This window comes from Giraffa tippelskirchi, chromosome 12 (genome assembly GCF_054371585.1).
Source record: "Giraffa tippelskirchi isolate mGirTip1 chromosome 12, T2T-mGirTip1v1.2.pri, whole genome shotgun sequence".
In the NCBI taxonomy this organism is placed as follows: Eukaryota; Metazoa; Chordata; class Mammalia; order Artiodactyla; family Giraffidae; genus Giraffa; species Giraffa tippelskirchi.
Window position 1 is genome coordinate 134,844,299 of NC_137286.1, and position 23,770 is coordinate 134,868,068.

At 38.4% G+C, this 23,770-nt stretch overlaps 1 protein-coding gene across 4 annotated transcripts; it reads right to left on the minus strand.

Annotated features, from left to right (window-relative positions):
- Window positions 1-785: 785 nt before the first annotated feature.
- TGDS (TDP-glucose 4,6-dehydratase) lies at window positions 786-22,951 on the minus strand. Of its 4 annotated transcripts, none has more exons than XM_081552139.1 (12): window positions 22,840-22,951; window positions 20,229-20,295; window positions 19,391-19,459; window positions 18,169-18,259; window positions 14,513-14,655; window positions 13,004-13,102; window positions 11,851-11,910; window positions 10,567-10,610; window positions 9,797-9,962; window positions 8,367-8,425; window positions 7,715-7,812; window positions 786-3,871 (listed from the first exon to the last, which is right to left on the minus strand). In XM_081552139.1, exons 1-12 carry the CDS (start codon window positions 22,923-22,925, stop codon window positions 3,834-3,836), a joined length of 1,020 nt encoding a protein of 339 aa, XP_081408265.1. In that variant the 5' UTR covers window positions 22,926-22,951; the 3' UTR covers window positions 786-3,833. The 4 variants fall into 4 exon arrangements, with proteins under 4 accessions (XP_081408265.1, XP_081408268.1, XP_081408264.1 ...); XM_081552142.1 differs by having other exon boundaries at window positions 22,836-22,951; XM_081552138.1 differs by lacking the exon at window positions 786-3,871 and adding an exon at window positions 5,049-6,459.
- Window positions 22,952-23,770: the final 819 nt, after the last annotated feature.

The following is a 23,770-nucleotide window of genomic DNA, read 5'->3' on the forward strand; positions in this document are numbered from 1 at the left end:
TGGTGTCTGTGGTATTATTTCCTCTTGTTCTCTTCCACTCTTTCATTTTTATTTATTTTTTTAACCACTCCTTCTTAATCTCCCTGGCTTTCCTGCCTTAAGTTAAAACCTTGGTATTTCTCATGGCTTGTCTGTGAATCAGCCACCATCAACTTTGTTATTTTGTATATTCTCCTTGTGGGGCTTTACCATTTAACTCCTAAATATGTTTCTGTAGATCTCAAACCCTGCCCACCAGTTCGAACATCAGGTTCGTGTTTGACTGCTTGATATCCCCAAATCAAGGTGGCTCAGGCCATAAAGAATCTGCCTGCCATGCAGGAGACCCGGGTTTGATCCCTGGGTCGGGAAGATCACCTGGAGAAGGGAATGGCTATCCACTCCTGTATTCTTGCCTGGAGAACCCCATGGGCAGAGGAGCCTGGAGGGCTGGCGTCCGTGTCTGGATATCCCGCAGATCCCTAAAACTCATGCACGTGTGCTCAGTCGTGTCCGACTCTTTTGCAACCCCATGGACTGTAGCCTGACAGGCTCCTCTGTCCATGAGATTCTTCAGTCAAGAATACTAGAGTGGGTAGCCATTTCCTCCTCCAGGGGATCTACCCGACCCAGGGATCAAACCCATGTCTCTTTCGTCTCCTTCATTGCAGGGGGATTCTTTACCTCTGCATCACCGGGGCTTCCCTAAAGCTCACCATCTGCGAAATAGAATTTACCATTCTCCACTCTTTTCAATTCAACATTCAAAACCTTAAAATACCACCCAAGAAAGTGCACCTCCCACGTATAATCAATCAATGAGTTTTTTAATCTAAAGAGTTCTCACTGCTGTCACTGATGCAACATGTTTGGGGTGCGGTGCTTCAGGCCTTATCATCACTGGCCTGATTTACTGCCATAGCTTCATAACTTGGATCCCTGCAGGAGCTCAATCTTGCTTTCCTTTAAATTCATCTTTCATCCTGTTGCAAGAATGAGCTATCAAAAAAGTAATTTTGCAGTCAATAAAAATGGCAAGAGATCTCATAATATGTAAAAATGTTCATGATACATTGCTTAATGAAAAAAAAAAAAAGCAGGGTCCCAAACAGTAGGTTCATTCTGATCCCATTTTGGTCTTTTAAAATGTGTATATATGTTGCAAGAAATGAAATGGAGAACATACATCTGAATATTAGCCAGAGTCTTTGTCCAGTGGTAGACCTTGAGTGGTTTGTGTTTTTTATTGATTTAGTTTTCCGAGCGTTCTGTAATGAGCACATATTAGTTTGAAATTAAGAATTAGATAAATCTCACAAATCCAATGATGTTGATTTCTTCCTTAAAATTCTGAATTAACTCTCTGTTGGTGCTACCATAATGAGGTATGAGTGAGTGTTCAATCATATCCAATTCTTTGCGATCCCATAGACTGTAGCCCGGGAGGCTCCTCTGTCCATGGAATTGTCCAGGCAAGAATACTGGAGTGAGTTGCCATTTCCTCCTCCAGGGAATCTTCCTTTCCAGGGATCGAACCTCCATCTCCTGAGAGGTCTCCTGCATTGCAGGCAGATCCTTCACTGCTGAGCCACCAGGGAAATCCGGAAGAGTGAGGTAAAAGCACTTTTTCATGGCAGACAAGCCCCTCCATGGCCCAGTGACGTTGCTCTCTGGCCTCCTCTCCCTGTTGTCTCACATCATAGAGCAGAGGTTCTCAGAAACATTAGTAATCAGAATCACTGAGCCCCATCCCTAAAGTTTCAGATTCTGTAAGTCTGGGATAGAGCCCAGGAATTTGCAGGTCTAACAACAGATAAAAATGCTGTTGGTCTGGGTACATAGTAAAAATATTTTTATTATTGTGCTAAAATTTACATAGCAAAAAATTTACTATGTTAATTATTGTTAAGTGTACAATTCAGTGGCATTAAGTACATTCAGGATGCAACTATCATCCACATTCAGAACTTTTTCAGCATACCAAATAGTAACTCTGTACCCATTAAGCAATAACTCCCCTCTTCTCTCAGCCTCTGCTCAATCTCTGCTCTGCTTTCTGTGCCTATGAATTTGCCTACTTTAGGTACTTCAATTAAGTGGAATCATACCATTTCATTGTTTGTATTGACCACATCTTTTCATTCATTTGTAGATGTACATTTGGGTAGGTTCCAACTTCTGGAATATTCATTAGAGCATTGGTATACAAGCACCTGTTTGAGGTTCTGTTTTCAATTCTTTGGGATATATACCTAGGAGTGAAATTGCTGGATCATATGGTAACTCTATGTTTAAGGTTTTGAGCCCTTAATCAAATTTATTTCAAACTGGAGATCAGTTCAGTTCAGTCGCTCAGTTGTGTCCAACTCTTTGTGACCTCATGGACTGCAGCATGCCAGGCTTCCCTGTCCATCACCAACTCCCAGAGTTTACCCAAACTCATATCCATTGAGTCGGTAGTGCCATCCAACCAACTCATCCTGTCATCCCTGCCTTCAATCTTTCCCAGCATCAGGGTCTTTTCAAATGTGTCGGCTTTTAGCAACAGGTGGCCAAAGTATTGGAGCTTCAGCTTCAACATCAGTCCTTCCAATGAATATTCAGGACTGATTTCCTTTAGGATAGACTGGTTGGATCTCCTTGCAGTCCAAGGGACTCTCAAGAGTCTTCTCCAACACCATAGTTCAAAAGCATCAATTCTTCGGCTCTCTGCTTTCTTTATAGTCCAACTCTCACATGCATACATTACTCGAAAAACCATAGCCTTGACTAGATGGACATTTGTTGGCAAAATAGTGTCCCTGCTTTTTAATATGCTATCTAGGTTGGTCATAACTTTCCTTCCAAGGAGTAAGTGTCTTAATTTAATGGCTGCAGTCACCATCTGCAGTAATTTTGGAACCCCAAAAAATAAAGTCAGCCACTGATTCCACTGATTCCCCATCTGTTTGCCATGAAGTGATGGGATCGGATGCCATGGTCTTAGTTTTCTGAATGTTGAGCTTTAAGCCAACTTTTTCACTCTCCTCTTTCACTTTCATCAAGAGGCTCTTTAGTTCTTCTTCACTTTCTGCCATAAGGGTGGTGTCATCTGCATATCTGAAGTTATTGATATTTCTCCCAGCAATCTTGATTCCAGCTTGTGCTTTATCCAGCCCCGCATTTTTCATGATGTACTCCGCATATAAGTTAAACAAGCAGGGTGACAATATACAATCTTGATGTACTCCTTTTCCTATTTGGAACCAGTCTGTTCTTCCATATCCAGTTCTAACTGTTGCTTCCTGACCTGCATACTGATTTCTCAAGAGGCAGGTCAGGTGGGCTGGTATTCCCATCTTTCAGAATTTTCCACAGTTTGCTGTGATCCATGCAGTCAAAGGCTTTGGCATAGTCAATAAAGCAGAAATAGATGTTTTTCTGGAACTCTCTTGCTTTTTCAATGATCCAGCGGATGTTGGCAATTTGATCTCTGGTTCCTCTGCCTTTTCTAAAACCAACTTGAACATGTGGAGGTTCACAGTTCATGTACTGTTGAAGCCTGGCTTGGAGAATTTTGAGAATTACTTTACTAGCGTGTGAGATGAGTGCAATTGTGTGGTAGTTTGAGCATTCTTTGGCATTGCCTTCCTTTGGGATTGGAATGAAAACTGACCTTTTCCAGTCCTGTGGCCACTGCTGAGTTTTCCAAATTTGCTGGCATATTGAGTGCAGCACTTTCACAGCATCATCTTTTAGGATTTGAAATAGTTCAACTGGAATTCTATCACCTCCACTAGCTTTGTTCATAGTGATGCTTCCTAAGGCCCACTTGACTTCACATTCCAGGATGTCTGGCTCTAGGTGACTGGAGATCAGAAGCTCAGAAGAGATCTTGGGTAGAGATAAGGAACTGAAATTGAAAAAAAAAAAAAAAAGACAGTAATTAAAGCAATGAGAGTAGATGGTATTTCCCAGGTTTTTTAAAGTATTTCTGTTTACTGGCTACATTATATGGCATCTGGGACCATAGTTCCCCGCTGGGGGATTGAGCCTGTGCCCCCTTCATTATTGGAAGTGCAGTCTTAACCAGTTGACCACCAGGGAAGCCCCTTTCAGGAAGGTTTTTGAGGCTGATGACCCACAGGAGAATTCCTGCCATGGAGGCAGAATGAAAGTCAGCAGTAGGTTGAATACACAGCAGGGAGAAAAGGGAGGCAGTTTTTAAAGGGCTCTTGGAGACAAAAAGTTTTCAACGTTGATTCTTTTCTAAAGTTCTTTTTTGTTTTTAAATGTTTTACTTATTTAGGTTGCTGCTGGGTCTTCGTTGCAGTGCACAGGCTTCTACTGTGGTGGCTTCTCTTGTTGCAGAGCACAGGCTCTAGGGCATGGGGGCTTCAGTAGTTGTGGTGCACGTGCTTAGTTGCCCTGTGGCATGTGGGATCTTCCCTGATTAGGGATTGAACCCATGCCTCCTGCATTGGCAGGTAGATTCATAACCATCAGACCACCAGAGACGTCCCAAAGTTTTGTTGTTTTTCTTTTTCCAAGATGATTCTTTAGAGCAGTTTTTGGTTTACCACAAAACTGAAAGGGAGGAACAAAGACTTCTCATATACTCCCTGACCCTACATATGCATAGCTCCCTTATTATCAACATGATTCATTAGAATGGTGCTTCTATTTTTTTTTAAACAAGGATGAATTCAAATTGACATATAGTAATCACCCTAAGTACACAGTTTATCTTAAGGTTCACTGTGGCTCTTATACATTCTCTGGCTTTGAAAGTGAAAGTCGATCTGTCAAGTCCAACTCTTTGTGATCCCAGGGACTACACAGTCCATGGAATTCTCCAGGCCAGAATACTGGAGTGGGTAACCTTTCCCTTCTCCAGGGGATCTTCCCAACCCAGGGATCAAACCCACGTCTCCTGCATTGCAGGCAGATTCTTTACCAACTGAGCTATGAGGGAGGCCCTTGGATAGATATAAATTGACATATGGACATCATATCATCATACAGGGTATTTTCACTGAACAAAAAGATTACAAATATATGTGCAAGAAGAAATGACACAGAACAAAGGACACGGAGTAAGTGTTTTTATTTTGTCATCCACCCTTAATGACCAAACTCCATCGAAGACAATGTGCTCTCTGTCTGTTCCATTTTCTGCCTGTAGCTTCCTACAGCCGCTTCCCTGAGCTCTTACCCCAGCTCCATTTTCTCCAGAGCTCCAAGAAGCCCTCCTTCCCTACACAACTAAGGCCAGAGGACCATCATCTCAGTTGTTCTCACTCATCTCTCTAGTCCTTGTGCCTCATACTATGCCCAACTCTGGCTCAGTCTTTTCTCACAGCTATAAGAATTCTGCAATGACAGTGTTTTAACTGCAGTTTATGTTTCATTCTTGTTTGGCAAGTCCCCTGACTAATTCTGGATCTGCTTACTACTCTTTTCCCAAGCTTCACGTTCTCCACTCCGTCACCCGTCCTCAACCACTTCTGAGTTAATAACCTCACTTTCTACTCCACAGAGGAGACAAACTACCACTCATACACTGAAGCCAGAAAGCTGGGTGTAGCCTTTGACTCTCTTCCTTTTCTCGGTGTGATATCCAATCAGTTACCTTTTCAAATCATCTTAAAGACTTTAGGGGAGAGAGGAATTAAAAATACATGATAATCAAGTACTTTAAAAAATTTTGTACAGCAAAACAAGACATACTTTTTAAAAAGCCACATGATACATTAAATACATGAAAATATTGATAATTTTATAAATAAAATCATTTTAAACAGTAAATACATGATAAAACTTCTCTGATACAAGATGACTTATATTGTTCCATGATCGATTTTGAAAATATAAAAACTACTTCTTTTATAACTTAATTTTATAAAAATTATCAAAAGGTAGAAAGTGCTAGATATGCTTCCATTTGTTCCATTTTTAAAGCAATTATAGCATGACATCTGACCTCAAAAAGATAAATTAGGGTATAAGGCTCATCCTATATTGCCTAAAAGACTTTAGAGACTTTCTAGGCAGTGGGAAAAGCTGGCGAGTTCAATGTCAGTGAAGGCTGTCATCTGCCCAGAGCTATTACCTGTCCTTGTTCTCAGAAACAGGAGATTCATCCTTCCCCACGCACATCTACCAAGGAGTCCTTCTATCCATACTGGTTCCAAATTTTCAGGATAAAATGTTTCTGAGAGAATTATGATTATTTAAATCCTATGCTGATACTGAACCTCTTCTAAAAATTGAGGCATTTTACATTTGAATTTTATACACAAAGTCATAATCTAATTCCAAATGAAAAAGAAGATGCTTCATTTGGTCACTTGATTTCATAGTACTTGTCGAGGTAGGTAGGATAATTTTCTTCTTTCTCTGAAAACTGTCCCGGCTATACAAACGGTGGTTGTACTGGAAAGGGCTCTAATGCTTTTTCTGCATTCTTCCAGTTGTGAAAATTCTCTCTGTACCACTCAACTGATCAGACAAAGAAATTAAAAACTGAACATCAGTTAACCAATATTTACTGAGTTCCTACTAAATAAGAAAAGTCTTGCCCATCAGCTAATGTGTAGGCAAAGAATGCCTAATGATGAAAACAATTTGATTTTGAACCAATGATGTTAATCAGGAGATGTTTCATCACCTGAAAACTTAGATTTAAGAATCAACAATTTTGGGGGGAGAATGGATACATGAATATGTATGGCTGAGTCCCTTCGCTGTTCACCTCAAACTTGCACAACATGGTTAATCGGCTGTACCATACAAAATAAAGTTTAAATATAAGAAAAAAAAAGAATCAACATTTCTTTTTCTATTTAACTTTAAAAGTCCTTCAATACTGAATTTGCTGGTATAAGTGTTAAAACATTCTGATTTTAGACAATTCAGGGGAAAAGGTAGCTAAGACACTTGTGCTGGTTTTAGAAGTGTAGAAAAAAAAGTGTAGTATTTTGTTCATGTAAATGTCACAGTATTGCATGATAGGCATAGTGAGATGATGTGAACTTCCTTCTGTTAGTATGTAAAATTACTTTATGCTGCTATCCTATTAATAAAGTTTTTCAGTTGAAAAAATAATAAATTATCTTTGAATTTGCTTTTTAGAACTCAGTATAAGTATTTTGTATGTCCAGTTCTGAATCAACACTTTTTTCCTACACTTGGCTATCTTTTCTCATGAGTACATTTCTAAACAGAATTTAACAGATATACATATATATACACAGATTTTATATAGACTTATTTTAATATATTTCTGCTGCACATATTAAATTTGTTTCCTATTTGTTTCAGTATAAAAAGATTTAAGAGACTCAAAGACTGTAACTGTCTCTATTTTACCAAATCTCACATGCCTGATCTTAAGATGAACCATTACTTTACAGATTAGTACTAAAGAAAAAAAGTTGAAACAAGAATTATCAGACACTAGTGACTGTAAAACACATACCTCTGAAGGAGGTGAAAAAAGTGAAAAATGTGCGACTGAGAATCAATGAAATAGGTATCTGACAAATGCTAATAAGAAGCCTGATCAGAAGTTAGTCTATGAAGTTCAAGACACTTAATTACTAATATTAGAAGTACATTAAATGTAAAAATTTGAAAAGCGAAATTGATTTACCATAACATTCTGCCGAATTTGTAGTCTCCTAAAAACAAATTATTGTGCCTTAAAATTTTTCTGAATCTCCCCCTACCCTCAAGGGATCAATTCATAACATACTTGTTTTTTTTATTCCTTCTTTCCAAGGTACTTTAGGTCTCCATCCTAAGCCATGTATTTTTTCTGACTTCATTGGATATCTCATGTCATTGGTAGGTCTTAGAAAACAAAACAGATTTAAAATGACATTGTGGATATATATTCACAAATTTAAATACTTAAGAGAAATAATGAGTCCATAATTCAAATTTTTTTCTCAAAAATTTTCCCCTCATGATCCCATTATAGAAAATTTATAAAATAAAGTATATGTTAAAAACCATCTATAATTCAGATGCCTAACCCTCTGTGGCTTACCCTTTACTTATTTCAACCACATATAAACTTGTTAGGACTCTTTATGTTACATGTCCTGGGTCTGGTAGTTTATAGACATTAGAAATTATATTTTAAAATACTTCCATAGCAAGATGTTATTATCCCTATGTCACACTCAAGGAAATCTCAGATTTGGAAAGGGTCAATAAACTTTAAGTCACATCAGTAGTAAGTAATAATGTTATACTCTATTCTTATGACATTTATAATTAGGAAAAAGTATTTTAGCAGAAAACTGAAGAGAGAAACTTTTCTGGGTAAGGCCATACATTTATAATCTTATAAGTATCTAAGATTTTAAAACTTTTCTCCAATTCTTTAACTTGTTACTCACCTATCATCAACATAATCAACCCAGTTTTCCATTTCAGACTCTGAATTGGTCTCTTTGATCTGTCAAAAAGGAGAAGACATTTAAGTCAAATTATAAAATGAGATCAGTGAATAAAAATGGTATTCAACTGATTCAAACAACAAGAAAAACAGCCTTCTCCAAGTGGGTGAGGCAGCTAAGGTGAATAACATTTTATTAACACTTTCTATACTTTATAATCTAAATTCTAGCTGAAGCTCAGAAAGATTATACATTATAAAAACTATAGAAAAAAATGAAATTTTTGGCTTTTGATTATTACTGAGTGTGATATTATGATTTAAAATCAGAAACATCAATTTGATGTTCATCCCTGTTCCTGGCACAGAGCTTCTAAAAATTCCTAAGTGATGAGAGATAAAGGTGTTGTTTGCTATTTATAACAAGTCCCTTTCAACTACATCAGCGTTTATGTTAATGAGTGATTTTTGGAAAGCCCTTAAGGATGAAGACTGGTTGCCAAGGGAACCAACCAAGCAATTAGAGGATGGAACTCAGCCTTCCTGCTCCCACCTCCGGGGAGGGGAAGGAGACTAGAAGTTGAACTGATCATCAGTGGCCATGATTTAATCCATCATGCCTACTTAATGAAGCCTCCATAAAGACCCCAAGAGGAGAGTGTCCAGGTGCTGGGAGGGTGGCACACACAGAGAGTGCAGGAAGCTCCATCTCCTTTCCCTCGTATCGTGTGCCCTAAGGATCTCCTCCATCCTTTGGAATAAACTGGTAATCAAGTGGGCAAACTCTTTTCCTGAGTTCTGTGACTTCCTCTAGCAGATTATCTCAGACTTATACCTGGCTGATTGGAAGCACAGGTGACAGTCAGATCTCGGGACTGATGTGTGAAGTGAGGGCATCTGACACCATCTCCAGGTAGATAATGTCAGAACTGAGTTAAACTGTAGGATGCTACTAAGCTGGTGTCTAAGAATTGCTGGGTGTGGAAAACCCACACATTCGGAGTATAGAAATGTTCTGTGGGTAGTGCAAAGGAAAACAAGCTTTTCCATTTGCTCAGTTGCTCTTTCTACTGCATCCTGAGATTTATAATTGATGCTCACTAATACATACAGAACTATTATTTATATATCATTGTTTCTTGATTTTAGGGCACAGGACTTAACATTTGATTTCTTGAAATTGATTATGTTTTATAATGGGTATGTACATTTAATACAGTGGAATTTTTTTTCCTGAAAAGCTGTGATTGAATGAGTGATACACTTTCTAAAAATGACACATCTCAGCACATAATTTTGAAGTTCTTTCTCTTACCTGTTCACTTTTCCAGTGAGTATATGGAAAATTGCTGATTTTGACAAAATTTGTGATTACTGTCACTAATTCAGTGACTATTTTGAAAATATTATCCTTTTATAATATATACATACCAGCTGTATTAGTTCTTTGGCAAGCTGGAGAACTGACATTTCAAAATTGGTTCCAATATTATAAATTTCACCTGGTTTTCCCTTTTTGAGGACAGTGAGAAATGCTTCTACTACATCAGTAGCATAAAGGAAATTTCTTGTTTGAAGCCCTGACCCATGAATGCAGCTAAAAAGATGAAAGAGAATCATAAAGTGTAAAAAAGTAAACTCTTCTAAATCCAGGTAATGCAATGACAGTACAATTTCAGAGAAGCCAACTCCCATAAAGACCCTAGATATCTCTTACTGAAAATACAAATTCTTATGACTTCTAAATTTTATCCATAATTCTTAACACATCTCCAAGTAATCTGTGGGTATTCATTAGGAAAGTGGCAAACACCTAAGTGACCCCTGCAGAAATAGTTATTCATCAATTCTAAATACCTTAAGTTCACTTTGAAGATTATCTATAGTTCTGGGAATTAAATAAATCTTTTGCAAAAATAAAATTACATAAAGATAGATGACAAATTGTAATGCCATAACCCAAAGTTTTAAGGTAGATTATTTAAGAATTAAAATTATCTTAGTAATCAAATTATAAAGATGAATTAGCCATTATAATTATTTTAAAAACTATTACTACTAATTGTAGAAGGCATTCTTAAATTTGTTGTGACACTAAACTCTAAGGCCTCCAACTCTAACACTTTATGATTTTCAAGAAAGACTGACACTAAATACTCTAACATACCAGAAAAACATGCATATAAAGGTAAATAACATACCATTTCCTATTGTGTTGTAGTAAAGATATAAATTTTGGAATAACCTAAAAGAATATTTAAATACCATTTCAGACTTTGGAAATTCATTCATAAATATAAACTTGAAATCATCATAACATCGAACAATTATTATTGTTAAGAAATACACTTAAGGATAAATTTTAATTCTTATCAGTTCGCAAAATACCTATTGTAATTCTGACAAGTAAAAGAACTCTAAGATCATTTCCTATTTCATAAAACCAGTTGTCCACTAGATTAAAATGAAGATAAAATGATATAAATAGTGAAAAAGAGTTCAGGTAAAGTCTTCATGAACAGTTTATTCTCACTGTAAGCTCACTCTTGTGTTGGTTTTCTTTGGGCATGAATCCCAGCTTACTTCTTACTTTATATACAGTATCTACTCAATAAGTTATTGTGAAATTAACAAAAAGCAATTCCAGTGACACTGTATTCAAAGAAAATTTATGTTAAACATGGTGAGACAAAAAATTATTAAATTTATAATAAACATGTTGAGAATATTCTAAAAATTAAGCCAAGTATATATTAATATCAGCAGATCATGGTATGGTCCTTTTCTTTGGGCAGACAGATCAATGCAATAGCTAAGAAGTAAGAAAACCCAGCTCGAAAGTTTAGCAGTGAGACTAGTAGTTACTTAACATTGGGCTTTATGGTACATAATCAACCATACACACATTTTCAGCCTTTTAACCACACATCTTATTTGCTAAACTACTTTCTGGAAGACACTCAGGCCTGCATAATTCAGAGGAGTTGGGGAACAGTTAATCAGCGGACTGTAAGACAAATTTATGTACAAGCTTCCTGCATCACTCTCTAACTAGTGTCTACCTTTCTGTACAGCCTGACATCTGGCCTGACTGCAAACTAGGAAGGAGTCTTCACTGGCAAGATACTAATGATGGGAGTATTCTATAGTACTTTAGAATCCTGCAACATACAAGGCATCTTCCCATACATCATCTCACTGGATCTTTCAAAATTCTTCCTAAATATTATCATTACCCATCAAGTTAAAGATGATGCTCAAAGGGCCTAACTAAGGCCATGCCAGCTTGTAAGTATCAAGCTGAGACTTAAATCAAGTTGTCAAACTCCAAACCTATCAAGATTTGCATGTGGCCTATATAGCATTTATAATTATGGTTAATTACAACATAAATCATTTTGTACAAATAACTGAAGTGAGATTATTTTAAATCATGAGAAGTTACAATCACTAAAACACAACGTGAATTCAAAAGTAAAATGTACCTTTTCTGGATATTGATGCGGTCCATAAACATTACTGCTTCGTGTGATGACAACTGGAAACTTAAAGAGTATTTGACATTAAGGTCAGGGAAAGGTCCAATAATTGATTATCTAAAGAAAAGCAGTTTTAAAATATGGGCACTTTTGGCTAAATAATTTCACACACCTTTAGGACAGAAGCGAAGGGATTTTTTTCTAATGTAAGGTTCCTGAAAAAGGAGAGGATGAGATTCAGAAAAAAGACAAGAGGTTCCAAAAGAAAGAAGAAGAGTCTCTTTACTGGGATAAGGGAAGGATGAAAATAGATGGAGGCAGGTTTGTAGGTCTGATTGCAGGAAACGACGGACATTTCCACCTGATTATTTCAAAGACCATCTGAGATGTTAAACTTCCAAGTTGGCTTTCTCTGTTGGACCAACCCTTATAAATGAAAAGAGCTACAAGACCAACGCTACTGGAACATAAGAGGCTAAAGTAGAGAACCTGAAGTAATTCCTTGCTTCTCCTTTCGGACCCAGTCCCGCATAACTGGAAGATCAGCGAGAAGTGAAGTGCAGGGATTCAAGCTGATGCTTCACAGTGGGCAAGGCTCCCGCAGGGACACTGACACAGCCATGGGGGCAAATCCAGCTCCATTCACGAGGGGCCGAGAGGAGCAGTGGCAGTTAAGGGACTCTCCTCTCCCTCTGCCTCCCTTCACTCTGAGGACTCCTTGGAGTCAGGATTTTCCAACAGGGCCTTTCACTCTAGCTGTTACACTCTACCTATTAGCGAAGTAGAAACAACATATATACAAATTGCTCCTTTATTTTTTTATTTACTGTTCTGGCCATACTGTGTGGCTTGCAGGATCTTGGTTCCCAGACCAGGGACTGAACCAAGGCCCATGGCAGTGAAAGCGCCAAGTCCTAACCACTGGACTACTAGGGAAATCCCCAGAAATTGTTCCTTTAAATGATAGACTGGATAAGAAGAAAGGTCAATGCTTTGTCCACAAAATGTTGAAAATTAGTTTTTTAGATTCCTTAATATATAACTTTTCTCAGTCTATGTCTTCTACTCTAAAAATGAAATGCTGGCTAATGATATTCTGGAGTTTTAATACCTAAGTCCAAAAAAAAAAATAATTCCAGTTTGTGAAGCCAATTCTTACCTTATACTGTTCCCAATAAGACTGCACAAAACACTCAGCAGCTGCTTTAGATGATGCATAAGGGTTTGTAGGTTGTTTGGGTGAAGATTCATCAAATTCCTAATTTTAAAAAGATACATTAAAAAAGTAAGTATTATGTATACTTCCTAAGTTGAAAAAATCAGAGAACATATTACAAACTTGAAATGTTAACCACTTACATTTAAAAGACATTTACTGAAACGCAACTATGTGCCTGGCACTTTTCTAAGCACTTTCTTTACATGTAGTAACTTCTTTATGGTTCACAAAAACTCTATAAGGCAGGCAGAACAGCAAGTGCCAAGTCCCTGAGACAGAACTGCATCCAGTGGAACTACAAGGAGGCTGGTATCAGGGAAGAGAAATGTGAGATGAGCTTTTCCAAGCTAGAGGCCAGAGCATGTGGAAACTTGAAGGCCTCTGTCAAAACACTGACGGGTTTTTGATCAGAATAACATCAAGATCTGACTTAGGTTTTAAAAAGCATCCTGGCTACTGTGTCAGATCTGATGTAGGTCGATGATAGTACAAGAAGGAAGAGGCTTGCTTGATTAAAATTTCACAGAGATTTTGCAAAGCGTTGATTCTCAGAAGTGGGATGGGGCATTAAAGAGAAACGGTCAGGTCTGCTTTTTCTCACTATGTCTTTTCAAGCTACTTGTTTTTTTTCTTTTTTCCATTCTGTATGTGTTTTGGTAAATAAATATATTTTAAAAATAAAATGAGGTCACTGTAAACACTATGAAAAATAAAGACTGAACAATGGAGCAACTTTTTGTGTAGAAGTATAATGTTTACAAATGATTAACAAAGGAGAACAGATTCCAGCTTCTATAACAATTTCACACTCACTCCTTGACAGTGCAATGTGCTTTTCTGAGCAGAAGATAAGGGAGACAGGCCTTACGCTGCAGCCTAACTTATACGTGCTCTGGCCCATGGGAATGACATTCATGATGTAAGACTGGGTGGTCAGTAAGAGCTCGCTTCCAAATTACTGTTAGTCAAATTATATAAAATCTTTACCATCGAGGCAATGGCACCCCACCCCAGTACTCTTGCCTGGAAAATCCCATGGATGGAGGAGCCTGGTAGGCTGCAGTCCATGGGGTCGCTGAAAGTCGGACATGACTGAGCAACTTCACTTTCACTTTTCACTTTCATGGATTGGAGAAGGAAATGGCAACCCACTCCAGTGTTCTTGCCTGGAGAATCCCAGGGACGGGGGAGCCTGGTGGGCTTCCGTTTATGGGGTTGCACAGAGTCGGCCATGACTGAAGCGACTTAGCAGTAGCAGCAGCAGGCTGCTGTTTTCTATGTGAAGTGGTATTATTTTATTTAAACAGAAGACACAATGGAATAACAGTCTGAAGAGTCCCACAAGTGTGTAAAATCAGAGGGTTAAAAAAAAGTCCAGAGTATTTTCATCAGACAAGTTTGTATAGTGGTACAGGGTAAGTAGCTGAAACAGACATTTTCTAAGCTCACCTTATCAAGACTGCCTCCATAGACCTCATCTGTGCTGATGTAAATAAATTTCTCCACTCTGGCTTCATGAGCAGCACTTACCAACACGTGAGTACCGTAAACATTAACGTAGGTAAACTCAAAGGCACGGACGAATGAAAGGTCTAAAAACACGAAGAAAAATTCAGAACAGTTCCTTTAAAGGGACAAAGGAAATAGCAACCAGTAGACTCAGACTTGGGCTTCCCTGGTGGCTCAGATGGTAAAGAATCTGCCTGCAATGCAGGAGACTTGGGTTCAATCCCTGGTTGGGAAGATCCCCTGGAGGAGGGCATGGCAACCCACTCCAGTATTCTTGCCTGGAGAATCCCCATGGACAAAGGAGCCTGGCGGCCTATAGTTCATGGGGTCTCAAAGAAGAGCCATGTTCACTTTTTTTCATTTACCACAACTGCAACAGTGTTAAAACTAATATAAAGGTGCAATGCTATTTATGATTTCTTCAAGCTCAAATTACATACTACATGTACATTCTTAGAACCTAGAAAACTATCAGTGCTATATTTGCAGGAAACACTTTTTTTTAATTCTAAAAAGAAAAAAAAAGAAATGATACAGCTAAAATTTAAAGTGCTCTTAAATTTACGAAGTTTTGGAGCAACTAACAGGTAGGAGGGTTTGCTTTGCTGGTATCAAGAATTATTACAAAATTACAGTAATTAGAGTGTGGTAATGGCATAAGGATAGACAAAGACCAGTGAAACAGAACAGGAGCCCAGAAGCAGAACCATGCGTATACGGGTACTTGATCTCCAATAAAGGGGCAATGGGAAAAAGGCTCAGTCTTTTCAATAAACTGTGTTGGGTCAAACTGATATTGACATGGGGGAAAAAAATCTGAATGTAGAAGGCAAAACAATAACTTTTATGAAAAGAATATAAGAGAATATCTCCATGACCTTTGAGGTATGAAAAGAATTCTTACACAGATTACAAAGAGAACTAACCCTATAGGAAAAGGTAAACAAATTGGACTACACTAAAATGAAGAATTTCAACTGGTCAAAAGATATCTTTAAGAAAGTGAAAAGGCCAATCACAGACTGAAAAACAGCAGTGGCAAAAGGCTTGAATTCAGAGTAAATAAAGGACTTATAGAGGAATTCCCTGGTGGTACAGTGGTTTGCTTTCACTGCTGTGGACCCGGGATTTGATCCCTGGTCAGGGAACTAAGATCCCATAAGCCATGTGGCGAGGTCAAAAGTAAATAAATAAATAAATGACTAATAAAAATCTGTAATAAAAAAATTAAAAAAAAAAAATTGACAATCCTTTAGAAAATGGTATAGAGACTTACACAGAAACTTTCTAAAGACGTATACAAATAGGAAAGGGAGGAGAATAATCCAACAAACAAATGCAAAGGTTTTAACCTCATTAATAATCAGGGAAAAATATAATAAAGTCACCAAAGACTGACAACAGGGAAGTACTGGTAAGCATCTCATAAACTGCTGGAAGGAAAACTGCTTTGTCATTAATCAAGTAGAAGGATTTGTTCTAACAGATATGAAAGATTAGTCAATATATTGTGTAATCAGCACAGGCACAGACAAATAGACAAATGGGGAGTTGAGAAACAGTTCCTTATATATTTGATATATGACAGGGCAGTGAAAACTGGTGAGCTTTCCCATAAGCAGATGAGGTCCAATTAGTATTCAAAAATAAAATTGGATTCTCATCTTACACTGCATATAAAAATCTATTTCAGATGGATTATAAATTGAAATGTGAAAGGAGAAACTGCAAACCTTTTCAAAAATAAAATAGGAGAATATCTTCAAGACCTTGGGGTGAAAGAGAATTTCTTAAGACCCCAAAAACATTAAGAATAACATAAAAGATTCATAAATTAATTAAGAATTTATGTAAGAACATCTATTCATCAAGTCACACTAGCAAAAACATGAAAAGATAAGCCACAGAGTGGGAGAAGATATCTGTAATACATCCAACAAAGGACTAGTATCCAGTCTATACATATGTGTGTGTGTGTATGTGTATATACATATATATATGTATATACTCCTACAAATCAGTGAGAAAAAGGCAACTAACCTAACTTAAAAATACACAAAAGATTTCAATAGGATTTCACAAAACAAGAAATTTAAATTATTAAGAAACCTATGAAAGGTACACAGCTTCATTAGTAATCAGGGACATACAAATTAAAGCCATAATGAGATATCACTCTGCACAGTACTCAGATTGACAAAAATGGAAAAAACGAACAAAACTAAGATTTGGTGACATCTGGAATAACAGGAGGTTTCCTACACTTCTGAAGGAGAAGAAATTGGTATGGTTGCTTTGGGAGCTAATCGGAAATTATCCCTACATTGAAGTGCACAAATCTTATGATGCCAGTGCTATACTGAGAGAAATGTGTATTAATGTGTACCAAGATGCATGTGTAAGAATGTTTTAATGGTAATACTGTTCAAAATTCCCCCAAGTGCAAATAATCCAAATGTCCAACAAAAGTAAAACAGACACAGGAAGTGCTATATACTTAAAAAGATGAATACTGTACGTCACTGACAATGAAGAAATTATACCTCCACCCAGCTCCATGGATGAATCTACCAGCATGGAAAATCAAGACCAAACACACCTACATGTTACTTTATGTATACCTTTTTATAAAATCTGCTGCTGCTGCTGCTACTGCTGCTAAGTCGCTTCAGTCGTGTCCAACTCTGTGCGACCCCATAGACAGCAGCCCACCAGGCTCCGCCGTCCCTGGGATTCTCCAGGCAAGAACACTGGAGTGGGTTGCCATTTCCTTCTCCAATGCATGAAAGTGAAAAGTAAAAGTGAAGTCGCTCAGTCGTCTCCGACTCTTTGCGACCCCAAGGACTGCAGCCCACCAGGCTCCTCCGTCCATGGGATTTTCCAGGCAAGAGTACTGGAGTGGGTTGCCACTGCCTTCTCTGTTATAAAATCTAAAAACAGGCAAAACTAACCTAAACTCTTTAGAGATAAATACAGAGATATTTAGAGATAAATAGAGACAGTAAAGCTGCAGAGAACAGCAAGGTAAATTGTAACTTAAAAATCAAGTACTAAGGCAGTAGGAATACTACTTTTAAAGAGGGTTCAGCAACATTCTACCTTTTGTTTAGGTGATGGCTACCTGGGTATTTTATTATCATCACTCTTTTAACCTTAGTTCTAAATTCTTCTGAATATATGCTATATTTCACAATATAAAATGCTAGACAAATTATTAGAAGATACCTCAGGACGAAACAGTACAGATAATAATATAATGTTTAACTGTGTATCAACCATCCACCTTAAGAAAAACAATATAAAAATTGAGCTGAAGGCTCGTTTCCCCAGAAGGAATCACTATTTTGGATTTGGTTAAACTCAGTTTTCAGAGAATGTTCCAGGTTACATTTAACTCTACACTAACACAAGTAATCTGGAAAGCACCAAGTATCTTGATGACAGAGTGACCATGGGCTTTTCTGATAAAACATGGTATATGTTCTTTTACATACGTTAAGTACCTATTTGCTCGACCCCATTACTGGACCTTGATTTTGGCTAGACACTGGAAAAAAACTTTGCCTATCATAGCTGCAACATAAAACAACGCTTACCTACATGTGTTTGTGCGGCAAAATGTAGTACTATGTCTATTTTCTCTGTTTCAAAAAGTAGTTTCACGAAGTGAGAATCACATATGTCACCCTATAAAAAAGCAAACATGAAAAAACTAAGTCTCATTGAGCAGTCTCAATCATAATAACCATTTTATTTCATGAACAAAAACAATGATAAGAAAAAAGTTAATCCCCACCCCAGGTATAGAAAAGAATATCTTGAAAATTCAATTGAGGGGTGAAGTACAGAAATGGGGTATTTCTCCTGCACTCTAGTATACAAGATATTCAATTCAAAATATGTTTTTGTAAATAAGTATCTAAAACAGTATTTTTTTGAGCACCAACTACTACTATAGACTGTGCTAGTTTTTTTTCCTTAATATTCTTGCCAACCTGAGGCAACTATGTTAACAGGAAAAAATTTAAACATATTTTTAAAAGTTTGAGATAACCATTATTGAAGTATATTTAAAGTAAGTGTAACAACTGTAATTATGGATTTCACCACAACTAAGTATATATTTTTAATGTTATATGTACATATTAATTCTTCTAAAAATATGTATTCTTAACAATTCTTCAGTAACTGAAGGAAACACTTTCACACAGAAGAAAAAAATTATGAAATGTTTGCCTAGTATAATCTTTACGACCTGCTGTTAAAAAGAGAGTTTGTACAATTACTTAGAAATACATAAATCACAAGGTAGTTCCATTTGACATTAAAATTTCCCTTTCTGAATTAGTGACCTGGTTTATTCTTTGACTCTTCCAAGAGCAACTAATAAGAATCAGCCTTCTAGGGCCAATTCATCAACTTCATGGGGAAAAACTACCATGGGCTGTAAGCTGGGGTTTTGATGACTGACTGGCCTGAGTAACACCCTACTTTGTATCAATCTCTTTTAAATCTTAGCAAGGCCTTATTTAGAAGACTAGTGAGGACCTAAAAATTATATACCATGGAAGTTCAATCAGCTACTCATAGATCTGCCAAGGCACCAAAAATCAAATGTAACTATATGCAGTATCAATCTACAAGTATCAGTAATATTCTCTACAGCACATGTGCTTCTGAAATTAAAAAGGTCACTAATAAGCATGCTTTCCAAGTCTATATAACACAAGTTTATAAAGTAAAAAGCTATAATAATGTCTGAATGATTAAAGAGGCTCAGTACAAAATAATTATATAATTATAAGAATACTTTCATACCTGTATAAATTTATAATTTTGTTTATTAGAAATGGTTTCAAGATTCTTCAAGCTTGCACAGTAATCCAACTTAAAATAAGTAAGGGGAGCAAAAACAACACAAAAGTGATAATAAATAGCTTTTCTTATAAAATATCAATTTATTTTAAATACTATAGATTTTCTAACCGTAATATTATTAGCAAATCAGTGTATACCAATGGGTGAAAACTTATTGTCTGTGGTTGGCAGGCAAAAATTATTGACTTAAAGATTTTTTTTGTCTATATATTTTTTTACTATTATGCTTTATGAAATTATGGTAACTAATTGTATCTTGTGCTTAAAGTCAACAATGCAACGATTATGAATCATGGCTTTCAGAATCTCCAAGGAGATTACAATTATTACACAAATACTCTCAAAACTAAATTAATTTAACTACACTTTAGTTTTTAAAATAAATATACAATTTTCAGGAAGTGGCAGTTATAAAACCATATAAAAAATAAAATAACCAGAATATTGCAATGCCAAAAAAGGTTAACAATCACAAGATTACACTAAATATTACATCAAATATTGAATTTACAGTGAAGACTTTCTTACAGTAAAAATACCACACTTAAAACCTTTACATTATGGGCTATCATAACAAATTTAAAAGTATCAAGACTTTATATAAGATTAAAAACCTGTGTGATCATGACTAAGTAGGCTCCTAAGTTGCTAAAAATGACTAAATACAAAACTAAAATATCAGCATGACAGGATTCTAACACTTTTTAAAAATATAAATAAGTTTCAGTACATAGAGTTCATTTTCTTTTTACATGGAGCTCATTTTTGTCAAACTTACCTTGTCTAGATTTATGATCATATAGTTTGGATAATCTTCTACTAAAGAGATAATCATATGTGACGCTCTATAAAAAAAGCGTATCATTAGTAGAAATTTAACCTTTTCCTTCAATTTTCAAATGTTATCTTAAGCTATTGAGTATCAGGAAACTATTCAAAGATGCCATCAAATTATTGCAAGATAACAGAAAGAATCGGAGAAGGCAACGGCACCCCACTCCAGTACTCTTGCCTGGGAAATCCCATGGACGGAGGAGCCTGGTAGGCTGCAGTCCATGGGTTTGCTAAGGGTCGACATGACTGAGCGACTTCACTTTCACTTTTCACATTCACGCATTGGAGAAGGAAATGGCAACCCACTCCAGCGTTCTTGCCTGGAGAATCCCAGGGACGGGAGAGCCTGGTGGGCTGCCGTCTATGGGTTCGCACAGAGTCGGACACAACTGAAGCGACTTAGCAGCAGCAGCAGCAGCAGCAGAAAGAATAACGACGCTGAATATACAATCCACATTTTTCATTAATCTTCTCAACAGTATTGATATACAAAGTCTTACATTCCCTTTTATACTATAGTGAAGAGAGAATTTATTGGTCCTGGATATAAGAAAATAATTAGCCAAAAGATGCTATCCATGCATGCTTTGAGTATGGGAGTAAAGCAATATCATAAATACAACAGGTGATGGTCAGTGCAAATGGACTTAAACTATAATGTGCTTTTGTAGAGACTATAGGCATAACTATGTAAAAATTAAGCTCTTATGAGCATGGGAATTGTCCATGTTTACTGTAACCTTATTGCAATTTCTGCATGTCTACAGAAATCCTATATCTTGATATAAGAATTTGGTGGTGTAAAGTAGAATCCTGGGGGTGGGGAGAAAGGAAGGTCCTAGAAAAGTTCTAGGGTAAACCTTGGTTTCCAAGGCTAAGAACTGCTGAAACCATCTTGAAGTGAATATCCATAATACCATCATGGGTATCAAAGGACCCTGAAGTGGAGACAGGGGCATCTCTCTGTGAGATAATCCACCAGATTTTGTCATATGCACCAAAACGTTGGGCTCCTAGGAACAAATTATGAATCCAGAGTTTGTACCTGACAGCTCTTTCACAGAATTTTCTAGGATGTACCTTTCCTGGGCCAGCACTTTACCACCCTTCTATGCCCACGCTTCCCTTTTACTAAACAAAACTTGCCTAGTACCCTCCTCCAAGTCACTGTCCCATTAGAAGAGGTGATCTAATGTACTAACGGGGTGGGTGCATTCCGCCAGGTGTTGAGGGAACCATAGTCTCTGCCCTCACCAGTTTACATCCCAGGGTGCGAATGCAGACACTAAGCAAGTAAACACAAATATGCAATATTATTTCAGGTAGTGGTAAGTGTGTTAGTTAGGAGAGGGGCTACTTAGATAGGGTGGGCCAGGAGAAGGTGATGTCTGAGCAAACATCTGAACTGAGTGATGCAAACAAAGAGTGTCAGCAAAGAGGAAGCAAGGACCAAGGCCTCAAAAGAGGAGGAACTAGCCTCCTATGTTTCAGGGGGTAAGGGTAGCAGGCACAGAAAAGCAAGAGGAAGAAAGACAGGAGATCAGGTTCCAGCTTGGGCACCTGAGAGTCTTCTAGATGTGGCTAAGAGTCTGGATACTACTTTCAGCCCGAAAGGAACCTTTGGAGTGAAATGAGACACTTGTTGGAAAAGACCCTAATGCTGGGAAGGATTGGGAGCAGTAGGAGAAGGGGACGACAGAGGATGAGATGGCTGGATGGCATCACCGACTCGATGGACATGGGTTTGGGTAGACTCCAGGAGTTGGTGATGGACAGGGAGGCCTGGCGTGCTGCAATTCGTGTCCGCAAAGAGTCGGACACGACAGAGCGACTGAACTTGAACGTGAGACACTTATTTACTTAACAAACACAGACTCTGTGCGTGAGAACAAGCTCTAAGGGAACAAGGGTGAAAGTGGTATGACTAATGAGGTTACAGTAGTAGTCTAGGCAAAAGCAGACATTAACAGGGTTTAGGGTCGAATGGGGAGGAAGGTGAGAAGTGGTCGCTTAGGAAGTAGAGAGAGGACTTGCTGATTAAATACGGGTGTGAGACGGAAAGAGGCTTTCAGACGACTAGTATAGGTCAAAACACCGGCAGAGGATTTTTTTTTAAGTCGGCTGCATAAATGAAACCGCTCTCATAATCCAAAAACCGTTTCATGAAGCCTACACGTACAAGACCTGTGTTTCGAGGGGATGAGGGTGGGGTGGGAACTGGATGGGGTTGGAGCAGTTGATGAGAAGCTTTCTGCAAAGTGGGAGTGCTCAAAAGAGCGACAGGCACATCTCGGGCCAGGTAGAAAGGGGACAGTACCACGGCACTTCTGCTTTGATTGGGAGACGTTTAAAAGAAGTCGTAGTTTCAAAGGAGCCACGTCTTCGCAGGCCGGGAAAGGGGAAGAAGGTGGAACGATCCAGGTCGTGCGTTAAGACCCTCCCCCTGTCAATCAGATCCCCAAAGCTAGTCCCAAGTTGCCAAGGCCAAGCAGAGGCGCAGGAAAAGGCTGGGGTTTCTGGGGAGCCACTACTCGGCCAGCGGCGCCGTTACCTACATGAAACCAGCACCCCCGGTCACCAGGACCCGCTTCGCAAAGCTGTCGGGAGGACCCAAAGACTCGGCGCGGCCCGAGGCCGACATCTCCCAGCTCAGCAGGGCTTGGCACCGTAAAGTGCCAGGTCTGTAGATCGTAGGGAAGTTCCACCGCGACTTTTTGCGACGCGTCCCACTCCCCGCGACACGTTAAAGGCGCAGACAGCTGCAGCTTCCGGAGCTAGGACCGACTTGTCCCCGCCCACCGAGGGCTGGGCGGGGCCCCCCTGTGCGCGCGCCCAGGAACAGCCGAGAATCCTGTGAATACAGGAGCCCGGCAGTCTGCAGTCCATAGGGTCGCACAGGGTCGGACAGGACTGAAGCGACTTAGCACGCACGCAAGAAGAATGGGAATACTAAGTATACGTGGAAGTGTCTTTTTGTTACAGCCTTTTGGGGGGAAACAAGTAGTAACACATGAAAATTTCAAACGCAGAGACCACTCTCAGTTCAGTTCAGTCCCTCAGTCCTGTCCGACTCTTTGCTGCTGGACTGCAGCACGCCAGGCTTCCCTGTCCATCACCAACTACCAGAGCTTACTCAAACTCATGTCCATCCAGTTGGTGATGCCATCCAACCATCTCATCCTCTGTCGTCCCCTCCTCCTCTCGCCTTCAATCTTTCCCAGCATCAGGGTCTTTTCCAATGAGTCAGTTCTTCGCATCAGGTGGCCAAAGTATTGGAGTTTCAGCTTTAGCATCAGTCCTTCCAGTGAATATTCAGGACTGATTTCCTTTAGGATGGACTGGTTGGATCTCCTTGCAGTCCAAGGGACTCTCGAGAGTCTTCTCCAACACCACAGTTCAAAAGCATCAATTCTTCCGTGCTCAGCCTTCTTTACAGTCCAACTCTCACATCCATACCTGACTACTGGAAAAACCATAGCTTTGACA

Bases quoted from the DNA above. Each gene is read 5' to 3' on its own strand.
- TGDS (XM_081552138.1), bottom strand. From the start codon at position 22,925: ATGTCGGCCTCGGGCCGCGCCGAGTCTTTGGGTCCTCCCGACAGCTTT. The intron at 20,296-22,839 runs GTAGGTAACGGC...CTTTTTTTATAG, and splicing joins ACCGGGGGTGCTGGTTTCAT to AGCGTCACATATGATTATCT. The intron at 11,911-13,003 runs GTAAGAATTGGC...ATACTCTTTAAG, and splicing joins CTTATTGGGAACAGTATAAG to TTTCCAGTTGTCATCACACG.